The sequence below is a fragment of the Copadichromis virginalis genome, linkage group LG10, assembly GCF_057382275.1.
Source record: "Copadichromis virginalis isolate Kocher_CV1m ecotype Utaka linkage group LG10, C_Virginalis_male_GT1.1, whole genome shotgun sequence".
NCBI lineage: Eukaryota > Metazoa > Chordata > Actinopteri > Cichliformes > Cichlidae > Copadichromis > Copadichromis virginalis.
The window spans coordinates 16247128-16265585 of NC_140627.1; the positions used below are offsets into that span (position 1 = coordinate 16247128).

The 18458-nt window shown below is 43.5% G+C and overlaps 3 protein-coding genes and 1 pseudogene across 8 annotated transcripts; 2 read left to right on the top strand and 2 right to left on the bottom strand.

Annotated features, from left to right (window-relative positions):
- Positions 1-676: 676 nt before the first annotated feature.
- Positions 677-9349, bottom strand: LOC146700138 (kinesin-like protein KIF1B; annotated as a pseudogene).
- LOC146700139 (leucine-rich repeat-containing protein 31-like) lies at positions 2806-7498 on the bottom strand. Of its 6 annotated transcripts, XM_085470213.1 has the most exons (7): positions 7337-7498; positions 6972-7067; positions 6106-6208; positions 5616-5780; positions 5334-5489; positions 4583-5060; positions 2806-4444 (listed from the first exon to the last, which is right to left on the bottom strand). In XM_085470213.1, the coding sequence occupies exons 2-6, from the start codon at positions 6987-6989 to the stop codon at positions 4603-4605; spliced, it is 900 nt and encodes a 299-aa protein (XP_085326339.1). In that variant the 5' UTR covers positions 6990-7067; positions 7337-7498; the 3' UTR covers positions 2806-4444; positions 4583-4602. The 6 variants fall into 6 exon arrangements, with proteins under 6 accessions (XP_085326339.1, XP_085326338.1, XP_085326340.1 ...); XM_085470212.1 differs by having other exon boundaries at positions 2806-5060; XM_085470214.1 differs by having other exon boundaries at positions 2806-5060; positions 6955-7067.
- A 4118-nt stretch (positions 9350-13467) lies between the features above and the next one.
- On the top strand, positions 13468-16775 carry LOC146700140 (glutathione synthetase-like). The gene is made up of 6 exons (XM_085470234.1): positions 13468-13890; positions 14337-14531; positions 14675-14756; positions 15767-15986; positions 16496-16592; positions 16713-16775. The coding sequence occupies exons 1-4, from the start codon at positions 13726-13728 to the stop codon at positions 15784-15786; spliced, it is 462 nt and encodes a 153-aa protein (XP_085326360.1). The 5' UTR covers positions 13468-13725; the 3' UTR covers positions 15787-15986; positions 16496-16592; positions 16713-16775.
- Positions 16776-16884: 109 nt separating this feature from the next.
- LOC146700141 (kinesin-like protein KIF1B) lies at positions 16885-18094 on the top strand. Its single transcript, XM_085470232.1, has 6 exons — positions 16885-16944; positions 17043-17176; positions 17277-17338; positions 17433-17578; positions 17757-17938; positions 18031-18094. Exons 1-6 carry the CDS (start codon positions 16921-16923, stop codon positions 18044-18046), a joined length of 564 nt encoding a protein of 187 aa, XP_085326358.1. The 5' UTR covers positions 16885-16920; the 3' UTR covers positions 18047-18094.
- Positions 18095-18458: the final 364 nt, after the last annotated feature.

Consider the following 18458-nt stretch of genomic DNA (forward strand, 5'->3'; position numbering starts at 1 on the left):
CACTAGCACTTTATATAGCCTCTGTAGAAACTATCTACACCCTCACTTATCTTAACTGCACTACTGTATAGCTCTGTGTAAATAATCATTCTGTACATTCAATAATCTTTAATCCTACAACTGTTTACAACTTGCATAGTTGCCGGGGATTCCCATGATGCATTGAGTTTTTCCTTTCCAGTCACCTTTCTCACTCACTATGCATTAATAGACCTCTCTGCATTGAATCATATCTGTTATTAACCTCTGTCTCTCTTCCACAGCATGTCTTTATCCTGTTTTCCTTCTCTCACCCCAACTGGTCGCAGAAGATGGCCGCCCCTCCCTGAGCCTGGTTCTGCTGGAGGTTTCTTCCTGTTAAAGGGGAGTTTTTACTTCCCACTGTCGCCAAAGTGCTTGCTCATAAGGGGTCATATGATTGTTGGGTTTTTCTCTGTATCTATGAAGCGCCTTGAGGTGACTTTTGTTGTGATTTGGCGCTATATAAATAAAATTGAATTGAATTGAATTATCTGAAGAAGAAGCAGAGTTGGTTTGTTTCCAGCTGAAATCATCCAGGCTCAGGAATTTGAATCGATCCACATCATTTCTGCTTGAACTAGAGAACATGAGTGTCGACTTACATTTGGTCTGTGAGACACATGTCATAGTGACAGTATTTGGGTTAATATGGCATTACTCACCCTGGTCGCATTTCTTCAATATCAGGCACCAAGTTCAGGAACTCGTTCTTTTGCAGCCCGCGCAAGGTAGGAGGTCTCCAGAGTGGGAACCATCGGGAAGTTTTCACAGTCTGAGCAGGAGGGACTGGAGGCACGTGAGCTGTTCTCAGGGGTCCTTTAACACAAATCACACCAAGTTAGAATCAAATAGATAACCTGTCAATAACCGTTTGCAGATCGAGGTCAATGTTCCTAAAAATATGTTTACTTCTGGCCCATGGAGCCACAGCGCGAGTCCGAGAGAGAGGGGCAGGTAGAGGAAGGGGTGAGGGTGGCACTGCTGAAGCTCGTCACGGATGGATCACGTCCGATCGGTGAGATGAGAGAAAGCTGAAGTGAAACAACAGCAGGATGAGGTAGACGTCAATATAGGAACTCCCTGATGTGACACAGAAAGGCTATTTTTTTATTTCTTTGTATTATTTCTCACCTTGCAGTCACTGATGCTGTTCACCAGCTGCTTGTATTCAGTATTGAAGGTGTGTGTCAGAAGGCGCAGGCACTACAACACAACAGGAACAAGACCGATCAGCTCCGAGCAGAGAAGGAAGAAGGCAGCAACAAGAACGCCCACTAAGCCCACGTTTTTCTCACCTTGGTGGCCAGCTCCTTCTCACGCTTTCAAAGGTGGTGCTGGAGATCTGCGAGGAGACGGAGGTGGATGTGGACAGAGTGCCGGAGCTCACGCTGGGGGACAGAGACTCACTCAGGGACTTGGTGGTGGGAGCTGTTCCCACGGGAGCCGCCTCTCCCAGAAGGTGACGGGTCTTTTCCACCTGGACGAAAGATGGGGGCGAATGTGAGGTGGGGAGAAGAGGGGAGGTTAGTCATGTAAAGTCTGTACTCTAAGAAAAAACTTTTTAGAATAGCACTTTGGTCTTTGAGCTGAAAAGTCATTTTTCCCTCTACGATATTAAACAGATTTATTTCTTTATGAATCTTTTAAGGCCCCACCTCCTGCAGCTGCTCCATCTTCTCCAGCTCCCACTGGTGCTCTAGGATGAGGCTATCTCCTCTGGGCCTCCAGCCGGCCAGGTTCTCCTCTCCACGCACATAAGCCACTGATGTGTCCAGGACCTTCCTCCTCCTCCTCTGCATCCCTGCTCAGGACATGAGCCCTCATTAGGATGAAGCTCTCCACAGAATTATGATAAAACAGCTGCCGTTCTTTAAACATGTTTCATGGCCGCTCACCTGGGCTTCCAGTGTCAGACATCTTACACAAGCTCAGCTCGTAGATCCCAGTCACTCGGTTGCTATAATGAAGCAGAAGTTTTGAACAAGGAAACTTTGTAACGAAATGCCAACGACCGCCTGTCTGTTTTCAGGGCTGTATTTGAAGCCATGCTCCAATCAGGCAAAGTTTTAAGTGTTGCACATTTCGATGGGTTTCTTTCAGCTGACATAGTTTCCATTTGGGTCATGTGGTGTTAGATACCCCAGCGTGTGGTCATAGGGTGAAGAGCCCGGACGATTAGTGGGATTTTAGGTGTGGTGTAAAAATGACGCTGCAACTTTAAAAACGTTGTTGCTTTAAGGATTAACGTACAACCATACTTGGGCTGAGTTTGACACTGGTTCTCTTCAGTAATTAAAATAGCTTTAACACATGATAAGATCAAATGTCAGCTACACTGTGACAGTCGAGGGGCCACACTCAGATATATTTATTCGCTTGTTCTCTTTGTGTGATAAGAGTTTCCATCTGAATTTAACCCCTGTGTGGGGCTGATCTTTCATTTCATTTTATTTCAAGCTCAGATTCTTTGCCTTTGGCACATTTTCTGTGACGAGACTTCAAACCATTCCCACCGTCCTTATTAATCAACATGGTGAAGTGATTCTTCGCAAGGTGATGGGATAGGAAGAGTTTCAGAAAATGAGGCCTTTTGTCTTTATTGGAGAGGTCAGTGCAGACAGGACGGAGGGGGGAAGGCGAGGGGGGAATGACACACAGGAAACGGTGTTGGTCAGACCCAAAGACAGGCGTGGGCAGTGAGGACTCTCACCTTCAGACTCACTGTCTAATCAGTCTGACAGTGAGTCTGAAGACAGAGCAACCCAACACACGTTACTATGTTCATCATCATCATCATTGTTTATTTATATAGCACTTTAAAAACACACAAGGCTGACCAAACTGCTGAACAATAGAAACATAATAGATACCATAAGAATAATAAATACGATACAATAATAAACATAGCGAAAAACAATAAAATACAAGTCAGTCAACCACTGAGTCAAAAGCCAGTGAATAAAAATGCGTTTTCAATCTGGATTTAAAAACCAGCACTGATGTCGATTGCCTAATGTGAAGAGGAAGATTATTCCAAAGCTTAGGAGCCACGATAGAGAACGCTCGGTCTCCTCTCAGTTTCAGCCGTGATTTGGGGACTGAGAGCAACAGCTGCTCAGCTGACCGGAGCGAACGAGTGGGGACATAGGGCTTCAGCAGGTGCCAGACCATTTAAAGATTTAAAAACCAATAAAAGAACTTTAAAATGAATCCTAAATTCAATTGGAAGCCAGTGCAGGGAGGCCAAGAGTGATGTTATCACTAAGCAGGACATTAAATCAAATTAATGAGACACCAAAACAAGAGCTGGAGCCCAAGACAGCCATGAAGTCACAGTGTACACAAATACACAAGAAACACAGAAACCAGCTGGGTAGATGTGGCTCGGGAACCTTCTGTTACCTTGAACGTCGGTGTTTTGAACGCTGGCTGCTCCAGTCTGCTTGTATTTGTCCAAGATTTCCCCTCATATCTTGGTTATGGTTATTTTTTCTTTTATTAAACTGATCACACTCCTGTTCATGAATAGAAAAAAACCCCATCAGTGTATTTTCACTTAAACAAGCAGCTGTTTTTTTTTGCATTAAAGTTATATAAAAATGTAACAGTGCAAATTCCTCGCTGACAGTTTAACCAAAAGGCATTTCCAGTGGAAAGTAGCCGACATATCCTCAGCATAACCATGTATAATATCCACAAAACCTGAGAAGGTTGGAGAGAAGGTAGGCGAACTCTGCTGGGATCTGCGTTTAACAAAGTGTCTAAAGACGAAACAAAGAAATCTTTCTGTAAATGTTCAGATGCACAGACTGGACTGAAAAAGAGTGAAAAAGCAGCTAACGTCCAAAAATAAGAAAACTTTGAAAGAACTCCAAAAAAACCTGGAGAACTTTTGCTCAAAAAACAGTTTTGTTTTTTTTTTATTACAAGGCAATCTGACAAAATGTCATCAAATGAGACTCAAGACTTCTGCAGGTCTCTGCCATGACTCAATTTTTTTTTCTTAACAGCAGAAACAATTGTTCCTTTTTTACTTTGTTTCTATTTTCTCTTCTTGTTTTTATCTGTTGAACAACAAACAACATTCATGCTGATTCACATAATATCCTGTCTCTACTCTCTGGGATTTCCTCGTAGCTCTTTGATGCAAAGAACATCCATCAAACGCTCCAGCTTGTGCTCAACATCATCGTGAACGGTGAAGGTACTCTGACGAGAAAATACTCAGTCGACCTTTTGGTTGATTTGTTAAAGAACCCCAAAATAGCTGATTACCTAACAAGGTATGCAGATAATTCACAGCTCTTTTCCTGAATAGCTGCTTTAAAACTCTGCTGAAAGCCTTTGTCCATTTCCAGGTATCCCCACTTCTCGGCATGTGTGTCTCAAGTGTTAGGACTGCTGCATTCGAAAGACCCAGACCCTGCAGCCAAGGTGAGAGACGACAAATATGATAACCCACACCAGCTGTGCTTAACTCTGTAAGTTCCCAGTATTCCCTGAAACCATCACGTGTGACACAGTTTACATCAGACGTGATGCAGCTGACGTCAACACTGACCTTCTTGTGGTAACAGAGACTTAAAAAAATAATAATAAAGCAACAAAGTGGGTCGCTCTTTGACAGTAAATTCCAGTGCGGTCCGCTCCAATCTCCTCAGGCTGACTCTCTTCTAGGCTCTCCTGACTGTTCCCTTTACATGCTGATGATGTGTCTTGTAAATCTGGATCCCTTTCCAGCAGGACGCTCCTCTTTTTCAGACAGTACCTCAGCTGCTCTCTCTCCTGACAGTCAGCTGTCCACCTCTGCATGGCCAGTCGAGCCAGCGCCGGCATTTGAGGCAGAGCTCGGAGCAGAGCGGGCAGCCAGGCTGAGCACGGAGCAGAGGTTGAAGGTCGCAAACTGACATCCACGTCTTCCAGAGAGCCCAGACCTCCTGCTGCAAACAGACTGCACCAACCGTTGTCTCCCACCAAGCTGTTGTAGGACAGATCCAGTGCACGGAGTGAGGAGAGACAGCCCCGTCTGCACACGGCAGCTGCACAGAGGAAGAGGACCCATTGATAACTGATCACTTTATGCCTGTTCACTTTACTGTTTTGTTCACAATGTTTCTGATGGAGACAAAAATAACACCGAATAGTTTCATTGTTTTGTTTTATACGACAGCTACAGATGCTGGCAGCATGAAATAAATGAAAGAAATATCAATTTCCTTCAGGCTTTACTTGTCTTAATATACATTTATGCAGCCTAATGATCCACTACAGACCAAAAAAGAAAAAGTATAATGTCATTGTGTGTTAGTTACCCAGATGTTGCATGTCATCAGTGGTGAGCTCGCAGCTGCAAAGACGGAGCTCGCTGACGACTGATGGCTGCAGAGCATCCAGCAGGAGCGCCAAGTGACCGCCAACCACTTTACACCAGGAAATATCCACCGTGCGCAGATAGGACACCGCCAGGGCTGATGCATAAACACAAAGTTTTCACCATTTCAGGCTAGAGGGTGGAAGAGGTATTCAGGGAGAATGACTTGAAGGAAAACTTCTATAAATAAACAAGTGTGTGTGTGTGTGTGTGTGTGTGTTACCCAGAGCAGTGAAGGACTCGTTGCTCATGTAGCAGCTGTTGAATGGCAGCCTCCTCATTTGTGTCGCAGGGAGGGCGGAGACCAGCAGGTGGACCACACCTCCCACTTCCTTATTGGATGACACATCAAGCTCGGTCAGTGCAGTGAGAGAGGGCAGCACCTGGACTGAAAAACAACGAGTCACATGACTGCTGCAGCGAGCATGCGATTAGTGTCCGGCGTGTGAGATTGGTAGCAACTGACTCAGAGCCTCTAGATCATCTCGCGTGAGGCAACACAGGTGGAGGTCGAGTCTCTCCAGGTGTGTGACGTGAGCCAGGTGAAAGGTGAGGCGGCTCAGTCCACCAGCTAGAAGCAGCTTTACAGTATATTAATCAGAACAATGCTGCTCTCTAATGTATCTTGGTAAAGCGCAGAAAAATCTAATGTTTTATATGATACAGTGTGATTTCAGTAACATATCATAATGGAGGCTTCAGCAAGTACTTACGAAGGACATCTTTCCTCTGCTCTTCAGTTAGTTCATCAAATACCTCCCAAAACATCTGTATGGTGGGGTGGCGGTCATGATATCTCCAACCATAACTTGTGTTCTGAAAACAGTGAAAATGACTGTTATAATCATAGAGTTTGTAAGGTCAGGCATACACTATGTTGCCAAAAGTATTCCCTAACACATCCAAATCATTCAATTAATGTGTTCCAATCACTTCCATGGACACAGGTGTATTAAATCAAGCACCTAGGCATGCAGACTACTTCTACAAACATGTGTGAAAGGACGAGTCGCTCTCAGGAACTGAATGAATTCCAGCATGGTAATGTGATAGGATGCACCAGTGCAACAAGTCCAGTCATGAAATTTCCTCGCTATTAAATATTCCATAGTCAGCTGTTAGTGATATTATAACAAAGTGGAAGTAATTGGAAATGACAGCTAGTCAGCTGATGCTAAGGCTCATAGTGCACTTAAGTCACCAATATCTGCAGTCTGCTGTTGTTACAGATGTCCAAACTTCATTGGTTTCCATGGCTGAGCAGCTGCATCCCAGCCTTACACTGACAAACACAATGCAAAGCGTCAGATGGAGTGATTTAAGCATCTCAACACTGGACTCTAAAGCAGTGGAGATGTGTTTACTGGAGTGACGAATCACACTTCTCTGACTGGCAATCCGATGGATGTGTCAGGGTTTGGTGGTTGCCAGAAGTACTTGTCTGACTGCACTGTGCCAAGTGTAAAGTGTGGGCATGTGTGCACATGGCTGGGCACCAGTGCACAATACAAGGTCCATAAAGACATGGATGAGTGAGTTTGGTGTAGAAGAACTGGACTAGCCTGCACAGAGTCCTGACCTCAACCTGATAGAACATCTTTGGGATGAATTAGAGCAGCAACTGTGAGCCAGGCCTTCTCCTCCAACGTCAGTGTCTGACACCACAAATGCACCTCTGGAAGAATAGTCAAAAAATTCCCATAAACACACCTAAACCTTGTGGAAAGCTTTCCCAGAAGAGTGGAAGCAGTTATAGCTGCGAAGGGTGGGCTGACTATTATATTATACTATCATACAAAAGTCTGGATTAAGACTGAGATGTGACTCAAGTTCATATTTGTGTTAAAGCAGCCGACTGAATGCTTTTGACAGTATGCAGTACACAGTTATTGTGCTACAGGACAGCTGTGAAACTACAGCCTGTGTCTGTTTGGCTGACTGTACCTGTTTGAACTTTTCCCAGTCATGCACGTCCTGGCCGACCAGCACTCCCTGCAGCTCCTCTGGTCGAAACAGCCTCACCAAATCCTGCTCACACACCAGGAAGAAGCCTCGCTTGAACTCCTGGAACAGATTCTCCACTGATGTGTTGAAGGCATGATTCACATAGGCCTCCACAAACTCCTTCCTGTTTAGGAGGGAAAATGTTAAATTAGCAAACATTTCACAGAGACAAAGGTGCTGCAGATGAACCTCACAAACACTTCATGTTTTATATTTACCTCATATTAAGACCTACTAAGGACCTGATTGTTTTTAATTATGTCCTGATACATAAAACCTGAGAGCTCACATAACTGCATATGCTCAGAATAGACAGCACACATGGATACAAATTACTGCCTTGCAGCAGCAATCTTCAGACCATCACTATGAGCTCCATACAAGGTTACACTGTTCCTGTTATTAACAGCAGGGGGCACTATCAGCCACAGACTGGGAGCCAGATATGCTCTGCTGGTGCCTCATTGTTACAGAGGAAAGACTCTATAGTGAGAAACAGCTGAGGGGGAAACACTGATCTGGAAACGTCTGAGTGTTACAGAGGATATACATAGCACTGTGGTTCAGTGTCACACAATCACAAACAAATACAGCAAAGTACTAAAAAGGGTGTTGCCTCCAAAGATTGCTTTTACTGGTTTGGAGCTTAGGAGGCTTAATAACAACAGGCATGAATGAAGACAGATCAGAACAGCTGTTTGATCACAGCATCCAGTACCAACACAATCATCCACACTCAAGAGCCTGTTGGCTTCAGAGTCAGCAGCTGAATGTCTAAAATATCAAATGTCATTTTTGGTCCATCAGCTACAGCATGAACTGCTTAAAGTGAGAAGCAGCCTGAAGCCCGACAGATTCATCTTTCCAGACTGAAAATATCTCAGAGTGAACCGAGTGGTGCGTTTTCAGGGTGATCTCACAAAGTCAAATCCCTTTAATGATGTTCTGTCCTGTCTTCCTCTATCAAAAGCACACAAACACTATAAAACATTGTTTCGGTGCTTTGGGGTTTTGTTTTCTACACAGAGGTATAGCACGACTAGACCCTAAAGGCAGGCTGCTCACCTACAACCAGCTCACGAACATCTTTCCAATGGAGCTCGCTGCCTTTCTCGTGGATGAGGGTCACTGTGATCCTCCGCTGGATCCCCTGCAGCAAACATAACAGGAGCTCAGGATCACAGTGAGCACAGCTAGAGCAACATTACGCTTTAAAAGAAGATATTCAACTGTGTACAAAGGAAGCAGTTACCACTGTGTGAGTAATAAGGAAACAACATGTGCACCAATCCTGTACCTGGTGCAGCAGGTAGGTACCATGACAGGGCAGGCCTCCACTGTGATCCACGATGGCTGGGATGTACCTGTGCATGGAGGGAGGAGGTGACACAACATCCCAACTTATAATATTCTTCCTGGAGATCATTTTTATGGTTCCTTTAAAGCTTGTGCGTGAATATAACACTCCAGGTGGATACTCACTCTCCAGTGGGCTCCAGCTCGCTGATCTCAAACCAGACCAGCAGGTCGTACTTGCTGACACACTGACCCAGGTTGGATTTGGTGATGGTGTTCAACTTGGAGGCTGCAACTGGCACACACACACACACACGCACACACACACACGCACACGCGCACACACGCACACACGCACACACACACGCACACACACACACTCAACGTTAACAAGTGGGAATTTTTCTGGATTTAAGAGAAGGTGAATAAAAGTGAGCAGTATTTACTACATGCTTTGGGTGACTAAATGGAGGATGGATAGGTGACATGAAAACACTACTGACCCTTTATACTGAGCCAATAGCTCACACACTTCTATTAAATCTGTCTAAAGAGCCAGTAATCACAGAGGATAGATACTGGAAGAAAACTGAAATGTTAGGAGGAACTAAATCACACATTACAACACCAGTGGCAGCACCCTGCTGTCTCACACATCGGGATCACGGTCCTGTTGAAGCGGGATAATTGCTAAAGCTCACAGTTGCATTCCTCTATACTCAATATGATGGAAAAAAACTATTTTAACAAACAATTAAAAAATGAACAAGTAAAAGATCTACTATAGCCAAAAGAAGACCATTTACAGACTATAGCCCTGTGAACAAGTATTTGCCTCCTTTCTGATTTCCTATCTTATTCCATATTTGTCACACTTACACCTTTCACATCAATACATTTATAACATTAGACAACAATGTCTAATATTCAACGGCAGTTTTCAAGGGCAAAACGCTATCCAAACATACTTGGTCCTATATGAAAAAGTAATCACACAGAAAACCCGATACCTTATGTGTCACCTCTGACACCAACAACTGCAGCAAGCGTTTGGTGCTAGAGGTCACATTTGGACTCTGGACCTCTGTGGAGTGTGCACATGATCTCATTACTGTCTAAAAATCCAAGGAGTGCTGAATCATTGAAAAATACACAGTAACAGGTGTGTAGCATCGCTAACTAGGTAGCAACAAGCCTCTAACACAGTGTGTATGCTAGCGGCTAATCTAGCAAACAAATGAACAGAGTGCTTTTAGCTGTTGCACAAGGATAAGATGATAAACTGTGTGTCTTTTTTATAATGACCTGCTTCAATTTACCTTAATCCAAGGAGTGTTCAGTGTGGGTAAATCTGCCATGAGCAGATAAAGTGGATGAGTGGGACTAGGTAGGTGTGCCGAAAACAGGCAACAAAGCTGACGCTGAAGAGTGTGCTGAGAACATAGTGGCGCCGCCAGCAGGTTTCTGGCTAGCAGGAAGACTTTGGCGCAGTAACACCTCCAACATTGGCAGTCCCATTTTGTGAAAGCCAATAAAAAAATAGCTAGGTTTCCATGTGTCATTTGTGTGGAACAATGCTGCACAACAAGCTAAATAGATTTAAAAAAACGAAAAAAATTGTTGAACAACAGAAGATAAATGTCCTTTTTTTCTATTTTCTTCTGGCCGGCTGTGTGGTGCGCAGCGTTAAGAGGCCAGCATTCAGACCCCAGAGTTTAACGGCCAAGTTCGAGTCTCTGACGGTCCGTCTGCTATAGCGGGGTAGGCCGAGCGAAAGACGAAGCTCCGGGCTCCTCCTTTTTCCCGCTTTTTTTTTTTTCATTCACATTTACACTGAAGCTGTGTTCACATTCATCCTTTAATCATGACAAAACGAATCACACTGAGGTGAGACCTTGACAACAGACAAATCAGAAGCCGACACCAATGATAAGAAAGAAATTCATTTACAGACACGTGAAAAAGCAGTTTAAGCTTCTAGATCTGGATGATTACAACACATCATTATTTATTTAAAGCAACCCAAAATGCACAAATGACTATAACCAAGTACATCCTGTGATTCAGCAGCTGATGGAACCAACTTTAGCAGCAAAAACTTGAGTTAATCATTTTTCATTAGTGTTTCACAGCCAGAGATGGGCAGTAACGCGGGGTAAAGCGTTACTGTAATCCAATTACTTTTTTCAAGTAACGAGTAATGTAAGGGATTACTATTGCAAAAAGGTAATTAGATTACTGTTACTTTCCCATAAGCACGCTGCGTTACTGCGTTACTAAAACCGTAATTTTTTTGCCAGAGTGCCTCATGACAATAACAGCTGTGTGCAGATCAAGAATGGATAATCTATGGAGGAGTGCAGAGAGAGTATGACCGTGCAGCGTTTAAAGCGTGGAAGTACTGAGCTTACTTTGAGTTTGATTCCGTAAAAAGTGACAAAAACTTTTAGAAACTTCTTTTTACAGCGAAAAAACCCTTAACTTCAGAGCAAGCACCGAGTATGCTACTACGGGATTGGAAATTCACAGAGAGACTCGCGGATTCTTCCACAAATTTCTTCTAGTCAGGATGTTGCATATAATTTAATTTTTGCTTGATGCATAAAGTAAAAAGATTCAAACTAATAAAACAAGTTTTAAAAACAGACTTTTCCATTTGATTACATTTTGTATGATGGATGATGCAGAAAAAGTAGAATTGGGCTGAAAGATCTATTGCGTTATTACCTATTCAGGTCATAAATCATGTTTTTAAAAAGTAACTAAGTAATTAATTACTTTTGAAAATAAGTAATCAGTAAAGTAAGGGGATTACTTTTGGGGGAAGTAAGTAACTTGACCAACACTGCTAGTTAAGTTACTACCATAGTTAATCCAGTTACGGGTAACATGATAGTGCTAACCCATAACCCTGAACTCTGTAATACTGTAAATGATGAGTGATTTAAGTTAACACTAAACATTCAACAGTGTCTCCTGAACATTTATAATCAGGTGTGAGTCTGGCTGCATTGACTTTTGAAGATGCAAATTTAGCATGATGGCTGATGGTGCTGTGTAAGCTTCTACTTACCTTCTACACTGTGTTTAACACACATTTCAGAATAGCAAAGAGGAGCACTGTTGCTTCATCCTTAATACTTTAGAGGAGAACTGGACTGCAGATCAAAAGGTCCTTAATAGCTTTTTGTCCTCCCCGACCCTCAAAGCCAAACCAGCCATGAGAGCTGATGGGACAGGATTTGTAAAAGTGACATTATCAGAAAGAAAGGGGAGCAAGAATACTTGATATTTGCATTCTTTAGAGAAAAGTATTTGAAAAGGCTGTCTGCTGTTTTGGATTGATGTCGTTCTCCGGAGGCTCAAAGAAGTAGGGCAGTGTCACGGTCCTTTTGGCAGCAGAAAGCTGCTGAGTGCTGGAAAGAAGCACGGCCACACCAGCTGAAATGTCTCACTGACACAGAAGCTGTTGGCCATCCTCTGTGTTGCCACTGTCTTCACCCTGCTGTTATTAAGTGTCAATAACATACATTTCTATGGAGCTAAGCTTGATGAGCGATGCCTTGTTGGCTGACATTTATGTCTTTGAGCGTGTGAGAAGTTTAATAATTATAAAACCACATGAGTTTGACAAATGTCCTTTTAACCGTCAGCTCATAGTGAAGCACACTGAGCCACCCGGAGCTATAATATCAAAATAGAAGCTGCTACCTTTGTCAAGAGTGGCTGGATCTGAGTGCATACTACTTTCAGTTATTCAAATTTTGCTGAATTTGTTCAAAGTCCTGTCTATGTGCAGAGAGTGTCTTCCAGAGGAATGGTTCTGTGGGGATTGTGATGTTCTACATCACGAACATCAGCCACTCCACAACAGAGAAAGTGTTATTGATGTTTTTAAAGCCTTTCCTCCAACCACATGTATTATTAGAGTGGACGGTCAAAATTGCACCAATATACAAGATATTTCCTCATGAGATTCACTCAATTTTGGTTTTCATATGTGTCTACAGCCAGTTAGAAAGAATCTATTTAAGTGGTTTTCTCTTTCTTGGTAGCTCGCATTCTGCCAACAGTAAAGCTTTGAAACTGCTCCTGTGGGTTGCGTAAACTTCACAGTATCAGCAGGAAAAATCGTGATTTTAATCGACATTAATAGTAAACAGCAACCTGCTATTTAGGTTTCTGTGATGGATTTGAACATAGTGTGATGGAGCATGTTTTCTGCCCTTGCTGTACAATCAGAACATGGTATTGCTTTAACAGAAGTCATCTGTGAAGGCAGTGGTGTATTATTCATGTTGTTTCTTCTTCTTTTTGGTCCAAGGACGTTATGATGTGCACCAGGCGATACACAGATGTCAAACATGGCAGCAGCAGTGCAGCCCTGATTTAAAGGACCTGGTTAGGAGTGGATATTGGCCAGCATCTGTCAACATGTCTACTCTTTACACTTTAGACCTCTTGAGCTCCTTCCTGGAACTAAAAGTATTTTCTCCATGATTCTCCAGGGAAGCTTTTGCAAAACTGTTGGAGCGTGGTACTACAGTGGCTTGCAAAAGTATTCGGCCCCCTTGAACTTTTCCACATTTTGTCACATTACAGCCACAAACATGAATCAATTTTATTGGACTTCCACGTGAAAGACCAACACAAAGTGGTGCACACGTGAGAAGTGGAAGGAAAATCATACATGATTCCAAACATTTTTTACAAATAAATAACTGCAAAGTGGGGTGTGCGTAATTATTCAGCCCCCTGAGTCAATACTTTGTAGAAGCACCTTTTGCTGCAGTTACAGCTGCCAGTCTTTTAGGGTCTGTCTCTACCAGCTTTGCACATCTAGAGACTGAAATCTTTGCCCATTCTTCTTTGCAAAACAGCTCCAGCTCAGTCAGATTAGATGGACAGCGTTTGTGAACAGCAGTTTCAGATCTTGCCACAGATCTGAGGGGGGCGAATACTTTTGCAAGCAACTGCAAGTGTGGGGGAAGGCTGAGTGAAGTATTTCTTTGATATTGTTTTTCAATAAGCAGATGCAAATATTTACTCCTCTGTTATGTTTCTGTACATACAGACTGGGCGTGCCAAAAGCGATGCACTGCAGCACAGCTTTCTGGATGAGGAAGAGCAGCTGTGCTGTGATGTCAGCTTCAGCTGCCCAGCATGCACACCTGAAATGTTGGCGGTTTCAGTTGATGGTAACAGAAAGCTATATCACTTTCAGCAAAAAGAAAGGTGCTCATTGTTGATGTTCTTTGTGTTTGTGTTTTTATGCACATACTTAAAAAAGCCTTCCATGGTTAGACTTTATTGTTTCTCTGATGTTGCTCTGATGACCGTGACTTTTTTGATGCCGTTTTTTTGTTGAAACCAACTGTTGTCACCCTCTGCTGCTCAGTGTGCTGGCTGTTTTCTCGGGAATCTCAACCACAAGAAAGTTTATACGAACGAAGCTAAAAAACCTGTGACAGTTTGTGAAACGTCATTAGCAGCAGTGAAATAAGTTAGTTAGTGAAATGATAGAGGCTATTTTATGCTGGAAAAATTCTTCCAGCACAAAGTGGCCCAATAAACGGAATTTTTTAATACAGAAATACATCTAATGATAAAAAGCAGAGAATTCATTGTCTGTTTTCCATTGCAGAGCTGGGATGCTCGTCTCCTCATGGAGCGCTCTCGAGCTGTGAAGTGTCCAGATATCAGCGCTCACCTGGCTGGTACCAAGAAGGTTCAGCAAGTGCTCCCCAGACCTGGAGTCCTGGACAGATTCTTCCCAGACCAGCCTCAAGCTGTGCAGCAGATCCGAGCGACATTGGCTGACCTCTACACTCTAGACATGGTGAGACAAAGGGCACGGTTTGTTCATTGTTTGGAAAATTTGGCATTAGATAATCCTCACCTGGGTGTTGCTGTTCAGTGTAAGCAATATCATTTGCATTTTATTCCTCTGATTTATTTCTCTGTGGTTGCGCTGGTCTACAGGGTCCAGAGAGGGACAAAACAGTATCAGTGGCCTTGTCAGCAGCAGAACGGTTTGTCTTGAAGTCTCAGCGAGAAGGAGGAGGTACAGCGGGCGGGGGGATAGAAGCGTCTTTAAAAATGTTGAAAACTTCTGTTTATTGCTCACCATTTGTTAAACTAGGGAAGTTTAAGCAGTGCATGTGTGGATCTGCACACATGCAGTATTTTCTTGCATTCCATGTATGAGCTAGCCTCAGTCAAAACAGTGACGACACATACATGACTGCCTGCTGTTTTGCATTACTGTGTATCTACTGTGATTCATGCATGCTGTACTGTGACTGAGATAATAGTGTATATGAGACACACTTGACAACAACATTGATCAGGATGTGAAAAAGCTACCAGATACAAGTTGTCAGCAGGTTATGGCTGACTAACCACCCTGCCTTACATCACTCTGGGCTAATACTGTAAAAAGCAATCATTAGTTTTCTTTGTAATATCAGATCATTTGTTTTGATAAATACAAAGTCCAGTATCAGGGTTCATATGAGCTATTTTAGCAGTAATTTTACACTCCACTATGATAGTGTTTAGCTGTTACTCATGTTAGCAAGGAAGCTCGGGTTTGTAATTCATTCTTAATTTAGCCACGCTGCATGAATTTGGATGATACGATTTTTGAAAATGGCAGTTTCATTTATGGGGCGTTTATAAAATGGTATTTCTTAGGCTGGCTTTTAAGGAAGGAGAAAAGGTATGTATCAGTTGGCTGGGAAGAAAGATGGAGGTGGAAAGGATGTGCAAGCTATGGGACAAAGTTGCTGAGACTAGGTTAAAAAGAGGTGAGGATCAGTGAGCAGGAGTGTGGCTTTGTGCTGAAAAGAGCACAACAGATTGTCTGGAGAGAAGGTGAAGGAAAGTCAGCTGAAGCAAGACAGTTTGTGGAGTTTGTGTTGGACTGTATGTTATGCTGGGAGCCTGGGGATTAGTGCACTTTGATTCCAAGTTAATACTAGCTAGTGTTTCTCACTGGTTTTTGGGTGGTGGAGTAAAAGGGATTGGTTGGTGGCTGTTTCTAATGTTAGCCTTTTCTTGGTTTTCTTACAGGCAGGGTAAAGACATGGTGATGAATGAGTGTGTGGGCCGTCTGCTGAGGACCAAGAGCTCAGGACAGTCAGACGGGGGCGTCGCAGCAGGAGTCACCGTGCTCGACAATCCTCTGCTGTCCTGAGATGTCAGACTCCTGCCTGCACATACAAACCACACTGAAGTCAAAGTTCCACCTGCACCTCCACCTGTTCTTGCAACAGCATGAAAACTGACAGAGGTGAGACAGCAGAAAAGTTCTTGTCTATTTTTTTTTTTTTTTTACTAAGTTAAGGAATTAAGTTAAGAAGAGTGATTAAATAAATAGTTTCTTGCATTTTTGATTTAATGATTGTGTTTAGGATTATTTCAGAAACATGTTTAGAGGATCTTTGTAAGCCTGTATTTACTTTAAAAGAAGGGAAGCACTTCTTCATCCTACAGAAAAGGTGACACATTACAGATGAGTTCATAAAAAGTGTCTCTGTCACTCTTTCAAGGCTCTGTCACTTTTTCTTTTTGACTGGAACAGCATGGTAAAGTAGGCCTAGGCTGCCATCTTGTGGCAGTGTGTTGTTACTACAACATACTGAAATTGTGTTTCTATTGGAAATATAATTCAGCGCCACTGAGCCGCTCTCTCAGTTACAAACTGAACCTGTTTTGTAGACGTATAAATCACTAAGTACAGTGAAGCTTTTGGTTTTGTAAAAGTGTTTCTTATTCTAAATGCATGTTGATTTTTATCAGGGTGAAGAGCAGTTAGCAGTGCATTCATGGACATCTTTAAACTATTAATTGAAGAATCTTTGGTCATGATGGCATGAACTAGAAGCGTGAGCTCCAGGTGAGACTGCACAGAACAACAAGTGTCCTTAAACTGCATCAACTGATGACGTCTTACAATTTTATTCCACTGTGTGTTTTTATCATTGAATGTTTCTGTCTTTGTGTACATGTAACGCAGACACTAAAGCTGAGCCAGAACTTCATGCTGAAGAGAAGGATTCTTTTAAAATGCATGGGGGAGCAAGCGAGTCAGATACCAAGGGCACAAAGATGAAGCAGGTCTGATCGGAAACCGTTTATTTCCAGGCCAGGGAGCACAAATAAAAACACCCTTAAAAGGTTCCCTCCTGCTCAACCGCGTCACTCCCTACGGAGAGAAGATCTACATGACCTTATCTGCGTATCTGGAGGTCAGCCGCTGCTCCGCCGTGTTGTACCTGTTTGTACGTGTTTTTAAGTCTCTTGATGTCATCGTGTCTAACACACACCCTTTATCTCCTCTCTGCAGCTGGACCATTGCATCCAGCCTGCCATTATCACCAAAGACATCTGCACGGTCTTTTACTCCCGAGACGCCAAGATTTCCCCACCCCGTTCTCTCAAGAACCTCTTTGGGACTGGATACTCCAAAACTCCTGACTGGTAAATCTGGGCTGCTGCACTGTGGCCATCTCTGTTTCACAATCAAAGATATCTGCCCTGTTACAAAGTTTCCTTGTTCAAAACTTCTGCTTCATTATAGCAACCGAGTGACTGGGATCTACGAGCTGAGCTTGTGTAAGATGTCTGACACTGGAAGCCCAGGTGAGCGGCCATGAAACATGTTTAAAGAACGGCAGCTGTTTTATCATAATTCTGTGGAGAGCTTCATCCTAATGAGGGCTCATGTCCTGAGCAGGGATGCAGAGGAGGAGGAGGAAGGTCCTGGACACATCAGTGGCTTATGTGCGTGGAGAGGAGAACCTGGCCGGCTGGAGGCCCAGAGGAGATAGCCTCATCCTAGAGCACCAGTGGGAGCTGGAGAAGATGGAGCAGCTGCAGGAGGTGGGGCCTTAAAAGATTCATAAAGAAATAAATCTGTTTAATATCGTAGAGGGAAAAATGACTTTTCAGCTCAAAGACCAAAGTGCTATTCTAAAAAGTTTTTTCTTAGAGTACAGACTTTACATGACTAACCTCCCCTCTTCTCCCCACCTCACATTCGCCCCCATCTTTCGTCCAGGTGGAAAAGACCCGTCACCTTCTGGGAGAGGCGGCTCCCGTGGGAACAGCTCCCACCACCAAGTCCCTGAGTGAGTCTCTGTCCCCCAGCGTGAGCTCCGGCACTCTGTCCACATCCACCTCCGTCTCCTCGCAGATCTCCAGCACCACCTTTGAAAGCGTGAGAAGGAGCTGGCCACCAAGGTGAGAAAAACGTGGGCTTAGTGGGCGTTCTTGTTGCTGCCTTCTTCCTTCTCTGCTCGGAGCTGATCGGTCTTGTTCCTGTTGTGTTGTAGTGCCTGCGCCTTCTGACACACACCTTCAATACTGAATACAACCAGCTGGTGAACAGCATCAGTGACTGCAAGGTGAGAAATAATACAAAGAAATAAAAAAATAGCCTTTCTGTGTCACATCAGGGAGTTCCTATATTGACGTCTACCTCATCCTGCTGTTGTTTCACTTCAGCTTTCTCTCATCTCACCGATCGGACGTGATCCATCCGTGACGAGCTTCAGCAGTGCCACCCTCACCCCTTCCTCTACCTGCCCCTCTCTCTCGGACTCCCGCTGTGGCTCCATGGGCCAGAAGTAAACATATTTTTAGGAACATTGACCTCGATCTGCAAACGGTTATTGACAGGTTATCTATTTGATTCTAACTTGGTGTGATTTGTGTTAAAGGACCCCTGAGAACAGCTCACGTGCCTCCAGTCCCTCCTGCT